We start from the raw sequence: 27662 nt of genomic DNA on the forward strand, positions 1-27662 counted from the left end.
CAATTAGGCTTGGCGGTAACCCGATCCCAGACAGCTGCGTCCCCAACGCCCCCCCAACGACTGTTCCGGACGTCGTATCCCCGTTTCTGCGCCACTTGGAGGAGGCGGGACGACAGGAGGTTCCAAAGGAGGAATCCGACCCCCTCCTGCAATTGCAAGGAGGAGTCTGGCAACGGGGTGACTGCTGGTACGTCCCACCGGCTCTACGCAAGCAGGTGCTCCTGGCAGGCCATGACGCTCGCCAAGCGGGACATTTTGGATTTTTAAAAACGCTCCACTTGCTCAGGAGACAGTTTTGGTGGCGCACCATGCGCAAGGACATTGAAGCGTACATAAAGGGGTGCCCGATATGCGCAGAGGCTAAGGCCAGCACTGGTAAGCCCCACGGACTACTACAGCCCATCCCCCCGGCGGCAAAACCTTGGCAAGTGATATCCATGGATTTTATCACAGATCTCCCCGAGAGCCATGGGAATACAGTTCTATGGGTGGTGGTGGACCTCTTCTCCAAGCAGGCGCACTTTGTCCCATGTCCCACCATCCCCTCAGCGCCCAAATTAGCTAAATTGTTTATTCAACATGTTTACCGTTTGCACTCGTCGCCGGAGAGAGTGATCTCCGACCGCGGCCCGCAATTTATATCTAAGTTTTGGAAAGCGTTCCTGGAGATGTTGGGAACCGCCTCGGCTGTCGCTGCCCCGTACCACGTGCAGAGTGACGGCCAGATCGAACGGACCAACAGAACGCTAGAGCAGTACCTACGTTGCTACACCAACTATCATCAAGACAACTGGGTTGATCTCCTTCCCTTCGCTGAGTACGCCTATAACAACGCGGTTCATAGCAGCACCAACAAAGCCCCGTTCGAGGTGGTGTCAGGTCGGTCGTTTCCCCCGTTACCCCAACTCCCCGACCATGCGCTCCAACCCCCGGACTTTAATGACTGGATCCAGTCCCTGGCCGAGGGGTGGAAAACTGTTTCCTCCTCGCTTTCGCAGGCGGCGCAGAAAATCCAAGCGGACAAACGGAGAATGGATTTTCCTCTGCAAGTGGGTGCCTGGGTCTATTTGTCCACCAGAAATCTTAGGGATGTGCACAAATATTCCAAATTAGGCAAGAAATTCATAGGTCCGTTTCGGATCACACAGGTGATCAATGGGGTGACCGCTCGGTTAGAATTGCCCAACTGGCTCAGTAACATTCGTCCTGTGTTTCATTCTAGCTTACTCAAGCGGGCTCCAGATTCAGATGCCTGGCACGACCCAACGGAGGTTCCCCCGCCGGTGATCGTTGATGGCCACAAACATTATGAAATAGATGCTATTCTGGACTCCCGCTATGTTTGCAAAATCTGGTTTCTTGGGTGGGCTATCACTCTGGCCATAATCAATGGGTGTATGTTGAAAATATTGACGCTCCCCCCCTTGATCTCTGCTTTCCATAAAGCATTCCCTCTCAAACCAGGTGGGGAGGGAGCTTTCGTGGGAGAGGCGGAGTTGAAGGGGATAAAATTGAAGGGGATTAATATTTTAGCTTCATGGTAGGTAAGAGGGGAGCCTGAGGTTCTCCTAAACATTCCCATATAAACAAAGCATGTCTTTAAGTCTTCCTAAATTAGTGCATGTAGGTCACTTCAAGATGGTATGGGAACAAAACCTTTGAAGTGTATTAAATTCATTTTCAAGCATCCACAGTGGCTTCCAGTTGTTCAGCACAATTTAGCCCCAATTTAGCTCAGTGGGAGGGTAAATGCAGAAGGAATAGCGGGTGACATATAGTGGTTAGAATGTCAGACCAAGTTCAAATCCCAATGCTAGCACAAAATTTGCTGGACAGCCTTGAACTTGCCACTCCCAGTCAGCCTAATTTACCTTACAGCGGTGCTTTACATATAAGGACAGATTTGTGTAGTTTCCCAGTTGCTTCTATAGCTGATAATACAGCAGAAACAGGACCTCTTCATGACTGGTTTCCCCAATAGCATTCTCTTGCAACAGCTAATTTTCCATCATGCTTGCTACCAGGGTTTTTAAAAAAATCAACAAACGAGTACTGTCAAAGTAATAAAACATTTTTTTTGTTCCATCCCATCAGCTGATTAATAGCAACCCCAGAGGGTTTTCAATGTAAGAGATGTTTTGATTTGCCTGCCTCCACACCATGACTCTGGAATCTGATGAGATTTTTTTTAAAAAAGCAAGCTTGATTTAACAGATCTAACACTACATCAATATAATGATTCACTTGATGATTTTTTTAAAAAAAGAAACTAACAAAAGCTTCTTGGCAGGGGGAGAAACAGCTACCACAAGTGCAAGGCAGAGAAAATGACTGCCACGCAGGATTGGGAAAATCCAGATTTCCCCACCTACTTTGCTGCAATCTTTTCCTAATCTTTACAAAAAAGCAGATTTGGGAAAGATCAGAGAAAAGCTGGAGAAACCCAGAAGCACAATGATGTAGTGAGGAAGAAGGAAAAAGCCCACTTCTTAACATCATAAAACCTATAAAACAGAGAACAGAATAGCATATATCACCCTCAGCAACTTGGGAGTGACAAGATAAAAAAGTACTATATAAATAAATAGTGCAGAGTAGGGGGGTCACATGACAGAATGGTACTTTATCCAAATGTGCAATTGAAGAATGGATAATTCTCCCAATCCTACTATACAGTTCGCTATCAGCATCTAGTGGTGACAGAGGGTAACAATGATATCCAAAGATTGTCTCAATGGAAAATTGCAAGAGTCCAGTAGCACCTTAAAGACTAACAAAATCTCTGGCATGGTATAAGCTTTCATGGTGACTGACTGATGTTACATGCATCTGGAAACACTGGTAATTAACTACCAGAATTCAGTGTGAGCCATGGTTTGTGTGAATAGAATACATCAGATCACACAAAATACAAAAGTTTCTCATTTTCAGATAAAAATATCTGCAAGGTGTATTTCCAGGTTTTCTTAAACAATATGGTTTTCTTAAACAATATGGTTTTATATTTATGATCACTGAGGAAGGCTGAATAGGCCAAAATGATTATGTTCCTATATTGGTCATTTATAATGACTGTATCATCAACTGTGTAGTTTGCATTCCAGGCCCTGAGATTTTAACAAACCTTTTTGTATACACCATGTAATAAATACAGTTATTTTGTTATACATTTTATAGTTTTTAGCTCAGGTTTTCTAATTGAGCTCTTTCCCCTTTTTTGTTGTTTGCACATCCCATACGATAAATGGCTAAGTAATCGAATGTCCACCAACGGGGAAGCAGGACTCACAAATTCCCTTCTGGCCACGGAGCAGTGGTGGGCTCTGCAGGCCCCCATAAGCCCTCCTGCCACCCCCAACAGCCAGCCAGGGCTCACAGAACAGCTGATCTCCAGGCCTGACAAAGCCCTCCCGCCTCCCCCCACCTGCAACACCTTGGCCAGGCCCACAGAACGGTTGATCCGCGGGCTTGGCAAAGCCCTCCTGCCTAGCTCCCATTCCAACCATCCCAGTTCCACCCTCCCCCACCCCAAGCCACATCTTTCCACTTTCCCCCATACCATAACCTTCAAACCCTCTGCCACTCCAATAATCACCTTCTAACCCTCTCCCACCCCAAGTTACACCTTACCACCCTCCCCCACCCCTAGCCATACCTTTACTACTCTTCCCCACCCCTCGCCTCACCTTTCCACCCCCACTCCAATACTAATATATTTCCTTTTCCACGCTTTGCTAGGACCCATTGCATCTCCACCACAACGGGCTTTGCTGCTAGGTGATTTGTAAGGCCCATATCACAATATCCACAGTCAAATCTGTGGATACTTAGATCCAGAGACTGGAGCTATGAACAGCAAAACAGATCTTTCTACAAACCTGAAAAAACATTCCAGGTTTGCATAAAAATCTGATTTTTTAAAACTTGGAATTATCCCCCACCCCCGAATAGAAACAGCACCTGTAGCTTTAAGAAATGAATGCCTTCAGTGGCCATTGCTATTCAACTATATAGTACTTCTGGTCTTGTTTCTATAAGAAAAATAAGTGTATTCTAGTCTTGGTTTCTATTAGAAAAAGGCACAGGGCTAGGGTCCTTTTCAGGGCTGTTTGGGCCTTTGAGGGAAGAGGTAAGGACATATTGGGAGTAAAAGAGGGCCCAACTGTTTAATAGCAGCAACCTCATGAAAGCCAGTGAATTGTAGTGATGAGAGTTCAAATCCTCATTCTGCCATGCCTTTGGCCCAATCACACACACTCAGCTTACGTCACAGTTGTTGTGAAAGTAAAACTGAGGAGAGTAGAATTATGTAAGTTACTTCACATTCTCATTGTGTATAAGGCAGTGAATAAATGAAGTAAATAATAAATATAGTTGATGAAGGGGGACAGATAAAAGGATGGTTGGTAGAAAGATGGAAGTTGAGGACGCAGAGCCTGCCAGGAAGAGGTAAAGATGAAATATACAGAGGATTCAGGGGAAAATGAAACGCTTCTCTGCAAGTTACCCATTGGGTAACTGAGTCTAGCCTGGTTGTCACAAAACAACTTGCCCAGCTCAGCTAGCAATGTGCAACTGGCACAGTATAACTTAACCAGAGTTTATCTGGGAAGACACTGCCAGATAGACAAAAGTTGTCTGATGAGTGGAAGAAGGAAAAGGTTATCAGGGGAGAGGAAGATAAAATAAAGGGGAAGGGGGAAATGATCAGCAAGTTTTGTGGGCCCCTCACTTGTTTATACTAGATCAGGGGTCGGGAACCTTTTCCCCTCAAAGAGCCATTTGGCTCACCCTCACCCGCTCCCCCCCACCCGCTCGCACGCCCCCCTCTGCTCCCCCGCCCACTCGCTCGCGCCCCCACCGCCCGCTCACCCCCCCCCCGCCTGCAGGGCAGGCGGAGATGGGCCCGGCGGCTCGGCCTGGCCGGCCGCCGGGCAAGTGAAGCGCCCGCCCTGCTCCTTGCAGGGCGGGTGAAGAGGGTCCCGGCGGCCGGCCCACTCGCTCGCTCGCACGCCCCCCTCCGCTCCCCCACCCACTTGCTCGCTCGCGCCCCCACCGCCCGCTCACCCCCCCCATTTGCAGGGCAGGCGTAGATGGGCCCGGCGGCTCGGCCTGGCCGGCCGCCGGGCAAGTGAAGCGCCTGCCCTGCTCCTTGCAGGGCGGGTGAAGAGGGTCCCGGCGGCTCGGTCTGGCCGGCCGCCGGGCGAGTGAAGCGCCCGCCCTGCTCCTTGCAGGGCGGGTGAAGAGGGTCCCAGCGGCTCGGCTCATGAAGCCGCAGAACAGCGGCAGAAGAGCTGCATGCGGCTCGCGAGCCGCGGGTTCCCGACCCCTGTACTAGATGAAATCTAGATCTCTTAATCAAAATGCCAGAACTTGTTGCAGCATCCTTCTGAGTACATTTTTAGTGACAGCTCTGTACAGTTGCATAATCCATGAAAGGATTCCAAAGGGAATAACCAATTTTTGCCAAAGGCAACTCCTTTCGGTTCACTCCATTTAGTTTACCAGTGGGCCATGTGTACTGAAGCCTGAGCACAAGAATCTTATACTTATTGTGAACAAATCTATACTGGGTAGCATTTTGGTCGTTGGCTCTTGTTCTCATATGTGGCAGATGTAAAGATATTACTTTCTCCCATTTCTGAAGACAGACCCCAAAATCAACCCTCTGTATAACAGTGCCAATAGCAAGCACTTTAGAAACACAGTTAATATTAACAGCTTACTATAAAACACCAGTGTTTAACTAAAAAAAGAAATAAGGCTGGATGCTGTACAATGTGAGCAGTCACACTACAGAATTAGTGATTACTCCTCTTGTTCTCCTGAAATTGCACATCTCTAGACCAGGGAACCCTCAGCAACATAGTGGAGGCAGTATTGAGGGGGGAACTGGCAAAAGCTATGGAAGAGGAGGGGAAATGGAAAGGTCACTTTGATTCAAAGCTCCAAAATAAAGGCATCTATAGTAACTGTTTCTCAGACAGGAAATGTGATATCACAAACTGCAGGAAGTGCTACTTATAAACTTGAAGAGGAAAATTTTAGTTACTACCCTGTTTCCCCGAATATAAGACATCCCCGAAAAATAAGACATAGTAGAGGTTTTGCTGAAGTGCGAAATATAAGGCATCCCCCAAAAGTGAGACGTAGCAAAGTTTTGGTTTGGAAGCATGCCTGACTAACAGAATACAGAAATATAAGACATCTCCTGAAAATAAGACATAGCGCATCTTTGGGAGCAAAAATTAATATAAGACATTGTCTTATATTCGGGGAAACATGGTTAGTTAGTGTTCTACACTGTACTTGTTTTATTTTTGAGGTTAGTTAGTGTTCTACACTGTACTTGTTTTATTTTTTAAGTGGGCACATTTGACTAACACTTGATTTACCTCAAGAGGGCTACACTCTAATCAGTAATACAACTAAGCAATAAACTCTAGACACCAAAATGTTGAATTAAATACAATGGTTGCCAAGAAAAAAAGGACACTTGCCATTAGTTATAAAATATGCCTTCTGTCAAAAAAAGGAGTGTAACAAACACTAAGAAAAAGACTGAACTGAAATAGTATTTTTAGAACTACAAGTATTTTTCTGAAACTAATGGTGTGAAACAGCTGCCTGTAGTCTTCTGTTGGATAATGGAACTCATCCTTTCAGTTTTTTAGAGCTATGCTCAAGTACTATGTTTAGATTTATTCATGCTTGATAATGATTTACAAGCTGGACTTATCTTAAAGCCACACACTTGATTTTGAATCATTCCCCAGGAATGTGGATAATATTACATCATGAATCATTTAGGGTAAAGTGTTATTTTTCTGCAGAGCACATTTTCTGAAATTTGTTTTCATCCTGATAAAAAAAATTGAGTAGTGGAAAGAAACGCATTGAGAATTGCAAAGAATTAGTTGAAACCACCACTTTAAAGCTTTTATTGTATCATAGTCACTTCAAATGTTGTGAAACAATTTTCAACAATTTTGAGTTTTTCTTCAGAAAGCAGATTTTCTTGCTCCAGCTTGGCAATAAGTGCTTCCAGGGATTTGAGTCTGCCTAAAGTTTTTTGTTCCTGTGTTTCTAAAAGTGCTATTTTTGAGTGCAGCCTTGCAATTTTTTGCCAGAGTTGCTCTCTGTCTATGTCTTGCCTACAATATGAATGTTCCATTTGTAGCACTTCAAGACCGCCATCACTGGTGATGCATGTAGATGTTCCAGCTTCAATATCAATTAATTCCTGGTCCACTGGAATAACTGAGCCTTCTAATAACAAAGGGTTTTTTGAATTCTCTGAAGGAACGATAATAGTCATAAAAGACTCTTTATCCCCACTAAACTGTTCCAAAGCTTGGGACACGGTGTGGAGCAACAATGACTTTTCACTCGATGGCTTGACTTCCACTGTACAGCATGCCATATGAGACCCCAGTTCATCAGGTGGAAGGGTATTAACAGGTACAGTCACATTATTATTAGATTCCAGAGATGGATCCAAGGTTTTAAAATCTAAAGGCTGTGAAACTGTGGCTTTAGGATCTGAGATGCACTCAAGACATGACTGAAGGTTGTGAACTGTAGTTTGCAAAATTGTGGTTGAACCACTAAAGAGATGATCTACAGCTTTGTTAAAGCTCATGGTTTTTGGAGTGCAGGAATCACTGGTTGTTATCATCTGTATATCGGTTGTTATTACCACAGGGTTTGTTTGCTCTAAAGTCTGCCTAATGGAATCATCAGGGTATATAATTATGTCTTCAGATTTCACTGCATCCTGAAGCGGTACTTTCTGTTGAGATGACTTGCTTAAAGTTGTGCAAAGTGCTTTCCTATAAAGTCTTTCTTCAATCATATTATTCATCTTTGGTGAACAAGGTTTTAAAAAACTAGCTGTTGTATTCCTTGGGTTTTTATCTTTGACATGTTCTGTTCTTTTTTCCTGTGCCTTTTGGAAAATTTCTTTTTCCTAAGGAAGGAACACATTCTACTTTATTAAGTAATCATTTATCATGAGCCATTTTACAATAAATTCTTGTTATTCAATGCATTCAATAAGTTGGAATGGAAGGGAAAAATATTCCATTAGAGAACAGAGTCCTTCCTCCAACAGCAGATTCCTCTTTAGAAGAAGAAACCTTTGAATCCAACCCACTGTGTTGAATCCAAATTTGCGTGAGCGAGTCTGTAACAGAGTTCTTGGTCTTCTTCCCCCTTTTCCTCCGGCTGCCTGAAAGATAGATCCTGAAGGTCAGGACTAGAAGTGATAGGGAGAACCTTGGGAGTGTGCAATATAGAATTATGTGCTGCAGTGGGAAGTCATATTCAATGGAAATACTCTTTCAAAATAAACTCAGGATATTGCAGGAGCTCCTGGTTCATGCATAGAAAGAGCTGTTCAAGTGTCAATGTGCAAGAAATCCTGCCAGTTGCTCCTTCTCATTGCAGTCCCTCCCCCAAATCATAATCACAGCTTTTCTGAGGAGATTCCTGCACTCCAGTAGCAGCTTTTCAGAGGACACTGGGACTGGAGAATGACAAAAAGAGACCAGAAAGATACCATCTGCAAACTTCATTTAAGTTGCAAATGTTTTGATTCAATACACGAGTAAAATCTTGTTCCTCAAAAAGAATTCAAGTAACTGTGTAATTAACTAGATTTTAGGTTAGCGGCACCAAAATTTCAGGAATTTTTCAAGAGACTCTGCTGATGATATCACCCAAGTTTGGTAAAGTTTGGTTCTGGGGGTCCAAAGTTGTGGATCCCCAAAGTGGGGTTACATTTTGAGTGTCCATAACCTTAGCTCAACCAGCAACCAAGCTAAAACACAAGAGTTAAAATCCTTCAAAACTGGATTTTTGGTCAGGGGAGGAATGTTTATGTTAGCACTACCAACATTTCAGAGTATCTTTAGGAGACCCTCCTGATGATACCATCCAGATTTGATGAAGTTTGGTTCGAGTCCAAAGTTATGGACACTCAAAATGTAACCTCATCTACTATTAGCTTCCATTGGAAACACCACTTTGTTCTCCTGAAACACCACCTTTGTTCTCCATTGGAGCACCCACTTTGGGGATCCATAACTTTGGACCCCCTGAACCAAACTTTACCAAACTTGGGTGATATCATCAGGAGAGTCTCTTGAAAAATTCCTGAAATTTTGGTGCCACTAACCTAAAAACTGCGCTCCCTGGTGGCCAGCAAAGTAAAAACCTTAAAATATTTTTTAAATACACCTCACTCGCGTATAAGTCAGCAAAAAATGTGCTGAAAAATTCGACATATATGTGAGTATATACGGTAAGTAAATTCTGAACCTTGCTCCCTTTGACTTCTCCATTTATAAAACATACAAATCTATAACTAAGTAACTGTTGGACATTTACCCTGGTTTATGAAAACATAAGGTATAAAATATATATTTTGATAAAACAACCAATGTTAAATAAATCTGCTAAATACAGGGTTGGATCCAGACAACTTCCCTGTTTTGGAAAGAGAAGGGACAGTTTCTTTTGAGACCCGGATGGACAAAAGCCATATAAAAAGAGCCCTTCGGGGGTTGGGCGGGATATAAATTTGAAAAATAAATAAATAAATAAAAATGGAGGCTGTAGTAAGAAGGAGCATTAGGTTAGATTGAGTGAAAAGGGGGGCCAGATCCAAAACACCAATTCAAATCCAATGCCAAATTGCCACATTGGAAGGGAGAGAACAATATGGTGTGAAATGAAAATGAAGATTTGACATCCCAAACTTGGCTGTTGCATTTTAACTGGCCATAATCTAAAATACCAAATTATCTTAAAAACTGTTAAGTCTGAAATTAAGAACTTTTCACATGCTGTGGAGAAATATCAGGGCACCACCAGGGGATGTAGAAAGGCCAGGTTCATCAAAACTTGTGTCCAGTAGGTGATATTTCTCCTAAAGCGGGATTCTGAAAAAAGCTGGGCTCAGAGAAGTTTGAACAGAGAGATTCTCTCCTTAAAACAATTTGGATACAGAGGGCTGAGAGTTTTTGTTTGGGTTCTCTGTTGTCCCATATTATTAAGACTGAAGTCCCAGTCTAACTGCCTAACCCTAACCAACTATGACTAGCAGGGGATGGGAGCAGTAAAAAAGAAGCGAAGAATTGTTATAATGGATGATGCAACTGTATGGTACACAGTAAGTTTATTTTATTTTGATTTTTAATTCTTTCCTTTTGCATTTCTCATTAGGGGAAAGAGGTATTTTACTTCACCATAACATTGTGTCAAAACTAGAATCACAGAAGGTATGGATACTCTCTTCATCTCACTTTACCCCAAGTTTCTGTTGATTGTTCGGTGGGACTGGGAAGTGGCGAGGGACTAAGAGTTACCAGATCTAATGCTGAGCTAGCATTTTCCTCTGTATAACAAATAGGCAAATTGCCTGGGTATGACTGGGGAAGAACTACACAGTTGCTATGGGCTTGTATGTGCATGTCAAATGTCCTGTATTTAAAGTACACTAAATTAAACCAGAGTGTTAGGATGCCAATACTAGCTAAACAAAGTATATCATAGCTCCATAGCTCACATTAACCCTAACAAAGTATATCATAGCTCCACAGAATTTTGGCTTGACCACAGGCTCAGCCTGCATGGCTGCAACAAAATTCTGTTAGCAAACAACAAATTGTGGTCTCTCCATTGAAAGCAAATATCAGTAAACGTAACAGGCAGTGGCATATCTGCTCGGAAATGGGGAGTACCCCTTGTCCCTGGTTGCCATTAATCTGGTCATGTGGAGGGTGCAAAATTGGTCCCCCCATGTGACTAGGTCTGGCGCGAAGACGATGAGGCAGCAGGAAGTCCTGCTGCTTTGTCATCTTTGGCCTCCCTCAGCCCCATCCACGTCGTCATCGATGTGGGTGGGGCCGAGGATGCCGCACCCCTGGGAGAGAACCCTCTAGGTAGAGCAGAAGAGACTGCCATCCTCTGTCAGGTGGCCACACCCCAGGTGCCCCCCCTGAGCCCCACCCCTGGGTGTTTATAAAAGCACGTGTTTTTATAAGTGTTTATAAAAGCACATCTCGGGGGTGGCAGTCTGTTCTGCTCTCCCCAGAGGGGAGGGCAGAAGCCGGGCTGCTGGCTGCCGGCCTCTTGAAGTCCCAGGGAGGGGAATGGAGCTCAGGAGTGGGGGCAGAGCCCCACCCCCTGGCACAGTGGGGGGGGGAGGTGCCCAGAGACAATTTGCCTCTGGGCACCATTCCCCCCCCATACGCCTCTGGGAACTTGCTACAAATCTGATCACATTAACATGAATGGAAATAATCCCACTTCCACCATGATACAAAATCGCATATTAAAATTATCACACAGGAAATTTCTAATTTGCTCTGTTGTAGTTTACCTGATTATCAGGTGCTGAAAAAATAGTTGGCACTGCAGTTGTTTTCAAATATCGAATACCCCATCGCACATCAAGGGAGTCTGGTGTGAAATGGTCACTGCAGAGAACCTGGTGCTTGCTGGGAATCCAAGTGTCACGTTTCATGTTCCGTAACCATTTCTCCAATCTTTCTTTATCATTGAGAGGAAATCTGCATCAAAAATGTGTATGAAAGTGAATGATAAAAACAAGATTAAAAACATTATATATCTAATTCTGAAGCATGCCCTCTGCCAGTGGGTACCTAAATTGGTAACATTGGAGCACACTGAGCCCTAAAAGATGTTTCTGCAGACTTGGTGGATACCCTAAGTCTACAGAAAAATCTGAAAACTAAGTACATATAGGGGGTTTAAATCCCCTTGAATTAAAAAAACAAAACGAACAATGCTGCCTGCACATACACAGACCACACTTATTTATACAGACATTTTTCTAAAGGGAATTAAGGTTGCAATGGAATTCACCATATTATCAGTTGAATATAATATTGTGTATTTATTACACTGCCTTCCAATTCTGTAATCCATTTGTATTATACTGCCTCATGTATGCACCATATTGCATTATTCTCCAGTCACATTAACACTAGCATTGTAGTGCACTACAATTGATTCAGTTAATATGATTCAGGTAATATGAAATTGTACACCAAGTTTATGGTTTATTATGACAGAATAAAAACTATGGTAAATATTGCTACTTGCTGTGACCTTGATAGCCCAGCATCAAGCAGGATCATCCCCAGTCAGTATTCAAAAGGGAGACAACCAAAGAATACCACAATTGTGATATGGAGACAAGCAATGGCAATCCACTTCAGAACTTCTCTTGCCTTCAAAACACCACCAGGTAACTATAGCTCCACTATGACTTGCCAGTATTTTATCTTTTACTATCAACTCACATAGGCAAATCGGCATTTATGGGGACTGTTCTTAAAAAGCTATAGTAAAGAGATGCAAAGTACTAATCATGCAATAAACTCTGTCCTGTCATTCAGTCCCATAAATTTTCTTTTTTAAAGATCAGAAACAAATGGCACAAAGCCTGACAGCACCAGTCCCAGTTCAGTACCTGATGCAATAAGGGACCACAAATGGAGGCTGCACATTAAATGCAGTCATTCACCTTTTGGGGGGAAAACCTTAAAATCATTTCAAGCATCATCTCACAACTTCCACTTTCACAGCTCCTACTGGTAAGCCTTCAATGATTAGCACAATTGAAGTGGGGTTCACAGCGGCAAACACCAACTGTGTAACACGCATCTTTCCTTACAAAACAGACATGTGACAGATGTTATTGGACTCAAACTGGAATCAGAAAAAAAGACGCATGGGTGTGCGACTGCATGAAGGGCCATACATATTTACGTGGATCTCACTGGATAAAGGAACGAGTATGACACAGGCGTGTCCGCCCTCAAGAAGTGAGTGCAGCCAATCGGCCTTACTCCGGAGCAAACGGTCGCATGGACCAGAAGCGCCCTGACTCGCGAAACCAGCTCCCTACCGAACCCAAATGAATGCAAGTCAACACACTCGAGTCAACTAGGCAGCCTATCTGCACTCACGGGTAGAAACTGAGCTTGCGCTGGTCTCGGGCGCTCTGACCGGCTCGGTTCCTGCAACAGGTGGCCGCACAGTAACGAGGCATCACGGGGGCTCTCCAGGGACCAGAGGTCCCCGCCCAGGCGGTACCTCCAGCGATGACTCCTCCCCCTTTTCTTCCTCAGGCGGGACAACCACAAGGCTTCCGCTTCCGGGAACTCTCAGTCCCCCTCCCTTTTTTCCTCCTTACCACCGGAAGTGCCATTCCAATCCTGCGTCGTCACTCAACCCCGGAGTGACTCGCGGGGCAACAACAGCGGTCCACGTGCACCCAAGTGCTGCGTCGCGTGACTCCGGGCAGCCAATCGGAGAACGCTTCGTGTAGTACTGTCGCCCTATTTCCTTGCGCCGCGCCTTGAAAGGGATGTTATAAGGGAAGCGTTGAGGAAACTGACGGAGAGGGAAACAGACCGGTTGACGGGTCGGAGGCGAATTAAGGTGAGAGATCATGCGTGGTCGGGAGTTGTTATTTGTGGCTGGTAATAAGTGGATCTTTCGCTGGTATTGTAGGGGTGCTTGGCTCGTTCACACGGTTAGTGCGGCTGGCTTACAAGAGTTCAAAAGAAGAAAGGGCGCCCGTACCCTAGGGGTGGGTGTCAGTGGCCTTCACACTCATACAACAAAGAATCCCAGAAATGTAGTGTCCTAGGTCTGGTGCAGGGGTCGGGAACCTTTTCCCCTCAAAGAGCCATTTGGCTCACCCTCCCCTGCTCCCCCCACTTGCTCGCACGCGCCCCCTCCGCTCCCCCGCCCACTTGCTCGCTCGCGCCCCCACCGCCCGCTCACCCCCCCCACCTGCAGGGCAGGTGTAGATGGGCCAGGCGGCTCGGCCTGGCCAGCCGCCGGGCGAGTGAAGCGCCCGCCCTGCTCCTTGCAGGGCAGGTGTACAGGGTCCCGGCAGCTCGGCCTGGCCAGCCGCTGGGCGAGTGAAGCGCCCGCCCTGCTCCTTACAGGGCGGGTGAAGAGGGTCCTGGTGGCTCGGCCTGGCCGGCCGCCGGGCGGGTGAAGCGCCTGCCCTGCTCCTTGCAGGGTGGGTGAAGAGGGTCCCGGCGGCTCGGCCTGACCGGCCGCTGGGCAAGTGAAGCGCCCGCCCTGCTCCTTGCAGGGCGGGTGAAGATGGGCCCCACGGCTCGGCTCATGGAGCCGCAGAACAGCGGCGGTAGAGCCGCATGCGGCTCGCGAGCCGCGGGTTCCCGACCCCTGGTCTTGTGTGTCTGAAGATGGGGTAAAGTCATTGCTCAATCTGTGGGGTTTATTTCTGGGTTGATGTGCCTTTGCCAAACTTTGGGTCTTGCTTCCGACTGGGAGCGATCCTGTGAATCGGTGTCCTCCAGAACGTGCTGTTGTTAACAGCCTTGCTCAGGTCCTCCAAACTGAGGGCTGTGGCTTGCTTTATAGAATCAGTCTGTCTCAGGTTTGATCTTCCTCTTTTCTGCTACCTTCAAACTTTCCTGGCGTTATTTTTCTTTTTCAGTGACTCTTTTCTCACAATGTGACCAAAGTACAGTAGCTTCAGTTTAGTCATTTAGAGCCCGTTTTATCCTTGGAAAAAGTGTCATGAGCTGGAGTCCATAGGTACTTGTTTTGTTTGGGATGTGAGTTCTTCCTTGAGTTTCTTAGGGATGTCCATTCTTACACATTTTTCCAGTAGGCCTTGGGAGCAAGTCAAAAAGAGCTGATACAAAGGAGAGTAGTGCTCTGGATACAGTTAAAATCCAGTGTATTGCATCCTGTTATGAACAGCAGTTCTGCTTTTTGCATTAGATCATTCTTTTGACGGTTCCTTTCTGCCAGACTTCTCCATTTGATGCATGATTTTTGGGCCTGTTTGAGTGTGGAGCCTTTCAGCTGTCATAGCAAATTTCCTATTGTGTCAATTCTATATTTCTAGACCAAATGATGGCTTTTGTTGATCTAAGTAGAAATGAGAAAACAGGAACAAAAACTATGTAATACCTTTTACTAAGATGGACCAAACTTATGCAGTGTAGACCCGCAAAAGAAGGCTATCATCTCAGATCAATGACAGCACATTATTCTTTGTTAAAAGGCTGTGTGTGGATTGTTATGTGTGATTTTTCATGGTGGAGATATTTCCTATCAGGCCAACAAATTGTGCTTTATTACAGTTGCTAAAAAGTGTGCAACTGTGACTTTCCCTTTAGTTGCCAAAAGGTAGATCCACTTGGTTAATAGTAAAATAAGTAAAAATTTGATTTAAAATGCATTCTTGAAAGATCATTTTATTCTGGTGTCAGTCTTTTATTTTCTAAAGCATAGTTTTTGAGTTTGATAGATGTTTGAAATACATGGGGACATGTTGATTTTAAAATAAATAACTGACTAATGAAGACTGCAAAGATCTTTTAATGCCAAAGTTTTCTGACAATTCCCAACTTCATAACTGTATATTTCCTGTAATTTTATATTTTAATGCATTCTGAAGGTTAAGTTGCTGTAACCTGCAAAACACAAAGTGAGAACATAAGTATTATGTTAGGTAATGTTGGATTGGTCTGGTATGGCAGCTATTGCTGTACGTGGGGATCAAAGAAAACATGGTCCCATTTGTTTGTTTCTGAGTATTCATACTATGAGTTTGTCACTTCACTTTTGCTATATGCATTTTCAAAAATTCTCAAAAGTCTATTTTCATAGGTGATTCCCTATTAACATGAAGTTGTATGCACATCCAGATCAAATAACTGTGACACTCTGTACATGAGCATCCTGAAGTCTTTGAATTGGATCATAATAAGTGATATCACTCTGACTCTTTCAGACTTGATAACAGAAATAAGTAGTTGCTCTGAAATGTTAACATGCAAGTCTAACCAAGTTCCTTGTACTTTTCAGTTATGACTGTGTAGATCAGAGGTCCCCAAACTTTTTAAACAGGGGGCCAGTTCACTGTCCCTCAGATTGTTGGAGGGCCGGACTAAAAAAAACTATGAACGAATTCCTATGCACACTGCACATATCTTATTTGAAGTTAAAAAACCCCTCAAACGCTGCCTAATTGCCAAAAATCATACAAAAGTTTCAAAAATACTGGAGCACCAGACCGCTATGTCTGCTTCGGACGCCATCTTTGCCAACTTTTGATGCCCCACTGCCCCATGGAGGCAGCAGTGATTCTGGAAGGTTCTTTCCCAAGGCAATCTACATATACTCAGAGAAATTACATTAAACTAGGTTTGCCAACCTCCAGGTGGAGTCCAAATTACAGAGATCTGATACGGTGGAGAAAATTACTGCTTTCAATGACACTGTTTTCCTGTTCAGCTTCCCAACACACACACCAGTTAATACCTGAGTCTTCAGGAATTTTCCAACCCACCTTTCTCACCATTAGGAACCCAAGTGACTTACATCATGCTCCTCTCCTCCATTTTACCTTCACCATAGCCCTGCAAGGTAGGCTATAGGGACTGGCACAAGATAACCCAGCAAACTTTCACGGCGCATGTGGAAGGAGGGGATGGAAGGGAGAGAAAGGGGAATAAAGAGAAAGGGCAGCAGAACGAGGGGGATGGAGAGAGCGAGGGGAGAAACAGAATGGGGGAAGGGAGACGGGGAAAGAGGGATAGGACAGCAGAATGCAAGGGATGAAGAGAACAAGGAGAGAAACAGAATGGTGTGGAAAGAAAGAAAGGAGGATAAAGAGAAAGGGCAGCAGAATGAGTGAAATGGAATGTAAGGAAAAACAGAATGGGGAAAAGAAGGGAATAGAGAGAAAGGGCAGAAGAATGAAGGAAATGGAGAGAACAAGGAGGGGAAATGAACGCAGCCAGCTCCTAAGTTTTTACCTCAGTCCGCTCCTTGGCTCCTCACCACATGCAGGGATCACCTTGCAGGGTCACAGTTGCGCGCCCTCCCAAGTGCCACTGGAGGCCGCAGTCCAGCGGTGACCACCCCAGACCCAGAGTTCCTCTCCTTCTCCCTGACTGCCACGCAGCTACGAGCTTGATTTTCCCTTGGTTCTTCAGAACGTGCTCGAAGTGCGCACCCCCAGCAGAATGGCTGAGGGCACAAGTGACACGCGGAGTTTCTGTTTCAGTGGGATCTGCTACTGCTGCTGCGAGTCACTCTCTTTTGCCCTGGCACAGCCTGCAGAGCTCCCTGCCCTGCTAAAGGATTCGCTTGCAGGACGAAGGGCAGAGAGCAGAGCTGGCGCCCGCAGACATTCATGGCAGGAGGGGGACCTGCAGCATCCCATGGGGATATACTTCAATTTGGGCCTGGAAGCGCACCACAGAACTAGGGCCGCTGGAGGGGTCTGCTGCCTCTGCACAGCCTCCACCCCCCACCCCCGCTGCCGCCGCCCCAGCACTTTGAGGCTGTTTCCATAGTAGACACTCTCCCGGCCAAACCCCCCTCCGCAGGACAACCAGGTGCTACCCTATCCCCACACTTCTCCTCTCCTCCTCCTGCAGGCAAAGGGCTGCAGGAGGTGCCAGGGGTGCTGGTTCCGGTCACTTCCAAGCTGGTCTGCTCACGCACATCCCCGCTCGCCTTAGGCAGCGCCTCGCGCCAGCCCTCCTTGCCGAGTCTGATGCACTCACGCGAGGACAGCCCTGCCTTCCACCCGCCCGTTGGCCTCACCACTCCCCCAGGCAGCCCTGCTCCATCCCGAGCCGGCCAGGGGCCTTCTGCAGCCACCCATGCCAGAGGCAGGGCGCCGTCCTTGCAAAAGTCTTGCAGAGCAATGCGAGCGGGAGGGATGCCCGCATTCCTCCCACCTGCACGCTCTGCAAGACTTTTGCAAGGATGACAGCCCTCCTAGACCAGGACCACTTCCTGCCCAGGTGGATTCCCCCCGCCTCCATCGCTCGCCGCCTGCCCCCTGACACCTGGAAAGGAGAACACAGTGGGAGGGCCGAGTCAAACTCACCTCCAAAAGAGAGAAGGAAAAGGCAGGGTGCAAATTTATCCTTCTCACTTCCCTAATTCAAAGCAGGGCAAGGAGGCGTCCTGGGAGAGGCAGAGGGCCTCGTGTCTTCCCAGGAAGAGCTGGCGCATGCAGGCTGCACAGAGGGCCAGGCAGCTCACGGTGAGCAGGTCACTCGTCGAGTGGTTTAGCATGCCGTGGAGGGGGGGGAGCATGCCGTGGAGGGGCGGCCGTGAGGCAAAGAAGGGCCAGGCTGCTGCAGGCACGCAGGTTCCGTTGGTGGGCTGGAGCATGCGCTGTGGGAAGGGGAGGGGAAAGGAAGCATCGCCTGAACTGGAATGCAGGGAGGCCACAGCCGCCCCGCCTCACCGCCAGACCTGCGCCCCACATCAACGTCTGCTGGGGCCTGTTCCTCCTCTCCCTCCAGCCCCCACTGCACGTGAATGGAGCTGTTGCCGCCATGCTCGGCGGGCCGGATAAATGCCTTCAGGGGGCCGGATTTGGCCCCCGGGCCATAGTTTGGGGACCCCTGGTGTAGATGATATGCTTCAGCCACTTACTCTGAAGTTTGGCATCTAGATGAGTTGATAGCTATTTCTTTAGCTACAAAACATTTGAAACGTTTTTCAGTAAATAAGAATTGAAAGCCATAGAAAGAATAGAAAGAATAGATAGAATAGAATGAATGTGAATAGAAAGAATAGAAATACAATACAAAAATACCATGGAGACAGAATACGAAATAACGGAAGAATAAAAGGATATAAAATAAATAAGGAAGAAATTAAAATAAATATGTTTGCAGATGATGTATTACTGATAACAACTAACCCTGAGGACACAATGAAAGAGTTAAAAATAATTTTAGAGGATTTTAAGAAATATTCAGGATTAACAGTGAATATGGACAAGACAGAAATATTAGGAGTAAATATAGAAAAGAAACAATTTAATAAAGAAATATTAAAGAAGAAAATCAAATATTTAGGAATTGTAATTTCTACCAGAAAAGATAAGATGTATAAGTATAACTATGAAAATAGATGGAAAAGAATTCAAAATCAAATAAAAAGTTGGGAAGCAAAAACCCTATCTATAACGGGGAAGATAACAGCAGTAAAGATGTGTATATTGCCTAAAATCTCTTATTTATTTAGAACACTATCAATGGAAATTGCTAAAAAACAATTTGAAGAATGGGATAGGAAAATAAAAGCATGGGTATTTAATAAAAAAAAATGCGAGAGTGATGAATAAAATAGTATATATGCCAAATGATCTCCTAGGCTGGGGAATACCGAAAACCCAGGAATATTATGAAGCATTCCAGATAAAAAGCTTATTAGATATTAATGAAGATAATACTTCAAAATGGCTGAAATTTGAAAATGAAGTAAATAAGGGAATAGGTAACCATGGTATTTATATAAATGATTATAAAAATCTTACAAATAAAGTAATAGGTCCAAGAAAAGTGAATATGGATATTTGGGAAAAATGGAGAAGTAAATGGATGCCTGGCATTCTGGATAAGGCCCCAGTGGGGAGCGTGACTGGAACAGAAGGTGAAAAACTTATAAGAAAATTGAAAGAAGAAGGGATACATAAAGTATAAGATTTAGTTCATGAAGGAGAAATCATACCATTACAAAACTTAATAGAATTGGGTGGGAGAGAGAATTGGCTGGCAATAAGAGGATTATGGGAAAAATTAAGGAAATATAGAATAAAAGGTGAATGTATAATGAATCAATGGTTAAGACTCCATGAAACAATGAAAGGGAAGATTATTGGAGTAGTTTGCAAATATATAGTAGAGGACAAAGAATTTATGATAAGAATGTTGAAACAAAAATGGGAAAAAGATGATTTCTTAGATGAAGAAAAAATAGAAAGAATAATGGATAGTATGTAGAAGATAAAGATTGAAAAATATGTGGAATTAGAAAGAAAGGTTATACTTAAATAGTACAGAACCCCAATACAGCTAGCCTGTATGATTAAAGGATTAAGCCCAAAGTGTTGGCATTGTGGAGAAAAAGGAGCATATTATATACATATGTGGATAGAATGCAAACCAGTGAAAAAGTTTTGGGAAAATATTTTAAAATATGTAGAACTACTGGTAAAAGTAAAATTTGATGTAAATAAAGAATTATTAATTGTGGGGATAATAAACGACATTAGAGTGAATAAAAGTTTGGAACCAATGTATAAAATAATGATTAGAGCAGCACACGCAGTGTTGGGGTTGGGCTGGAAAGATAATTAAAAAATGGACAGTTTCAAGATGGTTGGAATATATATGGGAACAAATACAGCTAGAGATATTTGAAAGACTGACAAAAATATTTTATGGAAAGAAAAAATAGAAGATATTAAGAAGATATGGACAGTGTATAAAGAATGGATTGAAGAAGCCGGATTTAACGAAGAGCCATGGAATAAGAGAATAAGAAGAATGAACCTCCTGCTGCTTGCATGAAAAAAAATCAATAAAGGGGGAGGGGGGTGAACATGGGAAAATGTATAGATGAAAGAAAAATATTAAATGTAACAAATGTATAAATACTCTATACAATAAAAAATTTATAAAAAAATAAAATTTGATTTCCCTTTATAGTATTTAACTAGGTGGCAGTTTCTAGTTTTTATTTCTCAAATTATAAGTTTTCCTTTGAGGAAAGTGTGAAGTCTTGTTGCAGCTAAGGTTTACCTTGGCCTTTGATTTACATTAAAACTGCAATCAGATGTGCTTTAGCTCTGTTACTTGAGTACTTATGTTATGACCATATATTTTCCCTTCCAGCCCTGTCAAATCGCACCAGTTCTTAAACATGATACTTGGCAGTTCTGAGAATTATTGGATGCTTACTTGAATGCTATTAGGCTCTGACCTGTATTTAGTCTCTGGTATTCTGCCATGCTGATCTTCACCATTTTCTCATTATTCTTGTCACCTCGCTGTATAAAATGGACAATGGGTTACTCAGTAGTGGTATTCATAGTGGTTATGGTTTTCCCTTACCATTCTTAATCATTTTTTCAGTTAAAACTGAAGTGATGTTTCCTTCGAGCAAGTGTGGGTTAGTGGTTACTGTATTGGACTAGCACATTTGGGATCTGGATTCAAATCCCCAGTATGCCATGGATGCTCACTTGGCAACCTTGATCTAGTCATACTTTTTCAGCCTAACTTACCAAATAAGATTGGTGGTGAGAGGACAAAATAGAGGAAGATGAAGAATCTTTAGGCTATTTTGGATCCCCATTGGAGACAGCAGCAGAGTATATCACAAATATTGTCAAATACTGTCCTATCCCCGGAGGGCTGAAATTATACCTTTTTTGGAGGAATGTAAGCAAGTGTTGACAGTTTTAATGGAGGGAAATGTTATCAGCTGTCAAGTACAGGTTTCAATTCTTTGTGTTAATAATTTTACTCTTGGGGCAGTGTTTTACACAACAAAGCAGTTGTTTCTCATATTTTGTAGAACAACCCAAGCCTATGTTCTCACCTTTTCAAGTGTCAAAATAGTTATCCTTTTGATGAGTGGGACAAAAAGATAAGCCTTAATATGGGCTAGTTTGGAACCACCTTTTGTTCTTACATTTTTAATTGGTCGTAAAGTATTATGCATCTCTGTGAACAGATAGAGTGAACTTTTACCTTGAAAGTTATCATGGATTTTGTCAGTTTATAAAAATAGGTTGCAGAAGCACAAGAACACTGTATGTCTCATGTTCAAGTATGAACTTCTATTACAATGAGTGAAACTCAATAGTGCCTAACTGTGGCTGGCTTGTGCTCATATATAGGTGTGTTTAAAATAAACTTGAACTCTATAGATGTGGAAACAGATCATGAATACTTTTTAATGGTTCTTGAAATAACTGGTTATATTAATTATGGGGAAAATAAATGGTTTTACAGTAGGGCCTCTTATTTTTGTGAACTGTAACACCCCTGAGGCTAGTTGAAAAGTAAAATTTATTTATTTTATTTATAGCCTGCCTTTCTCCCCAGTGAGGACCCTGAACAGTTTTCATCATCCTACTCTGTTTTATCCTCACAACAGCCCTGTATGTTAGATTAGACTGAGTACGTGTGACTGGCTCTAGATCACCCAGGAAGCCTCTGTGGCAAATTGGGAATTTGAACCTGAGTTTCCCAGATCCTAGTCTGACATGTTTAACCACTATACTGTGATGGCTCTGTTTCTTTTCTAAACTGTCTAATGTGTTTTTATAATGAGTATGTAGCATTAAGTAAATAACTGAATAGTGAAATGGAGTTTGAGTAAAATAACGGTAGTGTTTTTTTTTAATCCCCCAGGTGGCTTAACAATGGCTACAACACAATCTGTCTTCATATTTGCACTCTGTATTTTAATGATAACAGAATTAATACTGGCTGCAGAAAATTATTATGACATCCTAGGTGTTCCTAGAAATGCATCCGACCGCCAGATTAAGAAGGCGTTTCATAAGCTAGCAATGAAATATCACCCGGACAAAAATAAGAGTCCTGGAGCGGAAGCAAAATTCCGGGAAATTGCAGAAGGTAAGCATAATTTCATTAAACTTGGTAACATTGTGACAACTGTTTTATTGTTGGCTTTCCCTTTTTTAAAAAAAAATTCCTATGTTGTGGCAAAATTTAAATTTCTCAAAACATGCCAAAGACATTCAGTTACTCGGGTTGGTGTAGCTGTGTACAGGTAACTCTCAGGGAACAAGTATCTTGTGAAGATGGACTGTAACCCCTGAACATCTGGGGAATTAATTCACTTCCCTCCTGTTAACAACATTAGTTGAATCATCTTTGGAAACTACTATAGACTTAGACTACAGCTTATGACATCCATTTTCTTAGTTGCTGGTAAACCGTAGTTCTAGTGGACAAGGGTTAAGTGAGACAAAGTCCTGTTCTGAACTGGTCCATTCAAGCAGTTTATGTTTGACCATTTGAAACTGAGTCCTATGTATCATCTCTTTAAAGACTGGTATATGTGTTCGATGAGTTTCCAAGACCATTCTGGCAGGTTCATTGTTTTTTTCTTGACTCATTGGATTTTCTTGTTCCTGTGCTACTATTATTGTCTAATGTCCCCCCCGCCCTTCCAGTGCTGTTTGTCAACCCCTAGTAACCTTTTCATCTTTGTGTATAAATCCATGAATCATTGTCACACATTTTTGGCATCCAAGTCAGTTTTGAACAAGGGAGATGGTAGTGTTCTGAAAACATATTATCCTTGATATGAAATTGAATTTGCAAGTATAAATGAATGCATCCAGAAAATAGATCTGCTTTTAAAATGTTCAATTAAATGTAATGAACTCAGTACTAATTAAGTACATGCTTGACTGGAATAGTTGTGAATTCTCTGCTTTGTGGCTACCACTCTTTCCAAATTAGATCTTTCCTATTTCACTGTGTTGGAGTGGGAATTATTTTTAAAAGGTGGATATTGTAAAAATATTAAGGGAATTCTTCTTGATATACAAATAGCAGTTTCTTTACCAAAATTGCTACTTCATGGCCTTGAATGTGCAGAGACAATTAGCCCTACTGCCAAAGAGACTTTAGAAAAAGCCGTGTGAGTATTCACACAAACAAAAGCTTTGCTACTGTCTCACTTTTCCATTTTCATTGTTTAATATGTGATTGTAAAAATGCTTCTTACATTTTTCTTACAGCCTATGAAACATTGTCAGATGAAAATAAACGAAGAGAATATGACCAGTTTGGCCATGAAAGAAGCAATGGAAACACTTTCCAGCAGCCATTTAACTTCAATTTTGATGACTTGTTTAAAGACTTTGATTTCTTTGGCCAAAACCACAATACACAGTCAAAAAAACACTTTGGAAATGATTTTCACAGCAATCAGCAGGCATACAGCAGGCAAAGACATTCCTTTCAGGAATTTTCCTTTGGAGGTGGACTGTTTGATGACATGTTTGAAGACATGGAAAAAATGTTTTCATTCAGTGGATTTGACAGAACACATAGGCATACAGTGCGATCGGGAAACAAATTTCATGGATCTAGTAAGCATTGCAGAACTGTTACCCAGCGTCGAGGAAACATGGTTACTACGTATACAGACTGTTCTGGACAATAATACTTAAGTTCCCTTTGTTTTGTGTTTAATTACTTTCTTGTTCTTTGCTGATAAAGTACAGAGGATCTTCTGTGAATGGTGTGAGATTTATAGTTGAATCAAAATAATTTAGCTGCTGCAGATAAGCTGTAGCAAAACTGATAACTTGCAGCAGAAGGGCAGCAAAGGCAGAATGGATGAATTATTTCATTAACTATACATAGAACTTGCATGTGGGGGAAAGTCTCCATATGTAGTGTTAGATTCTATTTTTAATAATATAGAACCAGGTTAACAGATTACCTCAATGTTATGTTTATTCTTTACACCTGGCAAAGAATGTTAGTGGTGCACTAGACATTGTAGAAACAGGAATCTGAGAACATTAAAGTGTGTGTTATGGAGTGCTCATGTTTTTGATTCGCACAGCATTTTTCTGCTGTTAACTTGAGTTGTGTTTTGTCATACAAAAAATACAAAATACAACCGTGAACATTAAAATTTGACTGCATTTTAAGTGCTATGATCATTTAAGGTTAACTTTAACATTTCTTGGTAAATATTAAGTACAAAGTAGAGGATATATTAGCAGGAATTGATTATATTAGCCAGGCACAGCTCATTCTCTTGCCCAGTATTTCAGATTGCTCTATTAGCTCGTTGTATACATCATTCATGGTCTTATTTATGCTGTTAAAATGAGGGCAAAATATATCTGATCACCACCTGATGTGAATTTTTTTACCTGGTAGATATATACCTATTTAGGAACTGTTTCTTCCTTGCTGTTTTAGACTTAATAGCTTAGAGACTGGGATATAGTTCTCCCATACTCGTATAGGCAATCCTGCCCGTTGGTATCTTCAGTGTTTCATTGACTCAGTGCAATCCTATGCAAAGTTATTCCAGTCCAGTATTTCATTTGGTTTAAGCTGGGGTAACCACATAGTAGAAAAAAGCTGAGAGCTTGCTGACATCTTTTTTGCCTCTAATCCCTATGCTTTATGGTTCAGCTGCCCTACAGATGTTCTACATATGACTCTATGGTGAAATTGACTACCTTGCTTTCTGAAGAGGCCATAAACATGTAATCATCCTAGCAGGTGTGCCAGATAATTGGTAGTGTCCCTCAAGGCATAACAATAACTAAGCTGTTCTTGTCTCCCTTAGTTTTATTTCTCCCTGGGAAATTCTGTTGAACAAGTCCCTGATTTCTTGTTTACATTGATGGCTCTTATGCCACATTGAATTGCAGATGAATATGGACTAGCTAGATATAAAACTAGTCTGTATTAATATATTAGGTGTAGAGCTTTAAGTCTGATGTTCCTGTCAACCTGACGATAACATTCTTTTCAATATAGTTCACACATTCATCTGTTCATCCAGTGTAGAAAAATAAGTGATGTACATGAGTGAGTGAACCACTTTCTACATAATGGCCAATTAAGCACAAGTTATTTGCTGCATAGTGTGGATGAATGTCCTTTGTAGCAAGATTTTACTTTCCACTTTCTCCAGGGCAAGCAACACCACTTCTTTTAAAAAAAAACTTTAAAAACTCTTTTATTTTTTCATCATACACAGGAACAAAAATAAACATGAACACTTTCACACCATTCCCACATGGTAATACAAAACAAGAACATGAAATACAAAAGGAAAATAACCAAAAAAGTGACTTCTTGCTATGTCATTATTGAATTCTAGTCCATTCTAGGTTCATGCATCTAATTAAAATGAAACAATTTATCACTTGCACACTCATTTCTAGTATTCTTTTTCAGTCTGCTGTTTTATTTTAAATCTCAAATCTTGCAATAATTTATCTTCTATCATACTTTTTCAATATGTAGTCCATAAAAAGTTTCCAGTTTTCTACAAACTTCTCAGTGTTACTGTCCTTCAATAAGGTTGTTAATTTTGCCATTTCTGAATATTCTGTGATTGGTTGTATCCAATCATAATTTGCTGGTATTTTTCTCTATTTCTGCGTGTGTAATGTCCTTGCAGCAGTACATATATGCATGAAAAACAGTCTATATTTGATTTGGGATACCATCTCCAATTAGACCCAGTAGAAAAACTTCATGTTTTTTCTTCATTGTTATTTTCAGAATGTTTTGTATTTCTTTGAGTATCATGTCCCAAAAGGATTTATCCTTTATACATAACTCTCACATATGAAAAAAGATCCCTCATGTTTTTGGCATTTTCAGCATCTATTAGATATACCTTTATACATTTTTGCCAGTTTTTTGGCATCAGATATCATTTACACAACATTTTATAATGATTTTCTTTCAAATTATAACATGCTGTAAACTTCAATTATCTTTTCCATAATCTCTCCCACTCTCTAAATTAATATTTATATTGATATTTGTGGCCCACTTAATCATTTCAGGTTTTACAAGTTCATCCTCTATATTCCATTTCAATAACATGGTATATATTTTGGTAATCAATTTCTCATCATTTGTACAAACCTTACTTTCAAATTCTGTTATTTGTGTATCAAAACCCGTATTCTTTAGATCAGTTCTAAATGTCTTGCAAGCAGCACCACTTCTAACACGATTTTAATTTCTTCACTGCCAGAGGAGGGCAGATTTGCCAGTGGGCACTGCTTTGCCCCCAGACATCTTTCCCCCACCCCAACCAGCCTTTACAGTCTCTTGCACTGCCATCCACATTTTCCCTCTTGCCCTGCTTTCAATGTTGTCAGCTCTTTCAAGTCACAGAAAAGAAATTCACTCACACGGGCTGAGCCGAAGCTCATATTCCTCTGCATTCTCATATTGATAAATTAAGTTGCGTGCGGAGGTATGGACACTCGTTCCATTAATAGAATCAACAACATATTTGTTGGAAAAGAAATCGGCCGCTGCCCAATTAACCATATAACAACCTTGAACCTGGGCGAGCATAACAGAGCACATCCTGGCCCCCAGGCAGCAAACCACTGAACCTGGTTATAGGGCAGCCCCAGCTGACCCCTCAGGCCCTTCGGACAGAACCCCTGTCTGGCATATCCCCCAAGGGTACTGGAACAGGAAGTTACTAGGTGCGACATGGACACGAACCCAATTTGTGACATCCCTTCCTGTCAGGCAGAGAGCTCTCAGCACGGCCCCAAAGCTTGCCGCTCTCTCGAACTCTCTCACCGCCTTGGACCTCATATGGAGGCCCCCGATGTGGGAAGGTCTGGCATGCAAGCTACTGCCTTCCCGAATAGGATGTGCTCTTATGCCCAAACCGCAACCGAGCTGTTAACAACAGCTCCTGCCCCAGCTTCAGCAGCCCAGAGCCACTACTCAATGCGTGCTGTGAAGCCACTGCAAAAGAGCATGTCGAATGTCATGTAGGCAGATGTCCTGGCCCCAATCTGACAAGTGAACTCCGTCGGGCAAAAATAGCGCTTCTAGCGCATAGGATATGTCACCATGGGGAATAACATCCCCTCCAATATCCTTTACCACCCGGGCTGCGGACCGACAAGCCTTCACCCTGGCGTTATTCACTCTGGCTGGAGCAACAGTATCCCTCCAAGCCCTGCGTTCCAGTAAGCACGACCAGAACAGCTTGGTCTGTGACAGCTTCCAATGCAGCATGTTCAAGTCAGC

General features: G+C 42.8%; 2 protein-coding genes across 3 annotated transcripts; one reads left to right on the top strand and one right to left on the bottom strand.

Annotated features, from left to right (window-relative positions):
• Positions 1-6913: 6913 nt before the first annotated feature.
• Positions 6914-13308, bottom strand: THAP5 (THAP domain containing 5). Of its 2 annotated transcripts, none has more exons than XM_048500004.1 (3): positions 13229-13308; positions 11387-11576; positions 6914-7969 (listed from the first exon to the last, which is right to left on the bottom strand). In XM_048500004.1, the coding sequence occupies exons 2-3, from the start codon at positions 11528-11530 to the stop codon at positions 6941-6943; spliced, it is 1173 nt and encodes a 390-aa protein (XP_048355961.1). In that variant the 5' UTR covers positions 11531-11576; positions 13229-13308; the 3' UTR covers positions 6914-6940. The 2 variants fall into 2 exon arrangements, with proteins under 2 accessions (XP_048355961.1, XP_048355960.1); XM_048500003.1 differs by lacking the exon at positions 13229-13308 and adding an exon at positions 13002-13193.
• On the top strand, positions 13224-25797 carry DNAJB9 (DnaJ heat shock protein family (Hsp40) member B9). The gene is made up of 3 exons (XM_048500005.1): positions 13224-13476; positions 22266-22493; positions 23630-25797. The coding sequence occupies exons 2-3, from the start codon at positions 22277-22279 to the stop codon at positions 24055-24057; spliced, it is 645 nt and encodes a 214-aa protein (XP_048355962.1). The 5' UTR covers positions 13224-13476; positions 22266-22276; the 3' UTR covers positions 24058-25797.
• The last annotated feature ends 1865 nt before the right edge of the window (positions 25798-27662 follow it).

Source organism: Sphaerodactylus townsendi, linkage group LG06 (genome assembly GCF_021028975.2).
Source record: "Sphaerodactylus townsendi isolate TG3544 linkage group LG06, MPM_Stown_v2.3, whole genome shotgun sequence".
NCBI classification, from domain to species: domain Eukaryota; kingdom Metazoa; phylum Chordata; class Lepidosauria; order Squamata; family Sphaerodactylidae; genus Sphaerodactylus; species Sphaerodactylus townsendi.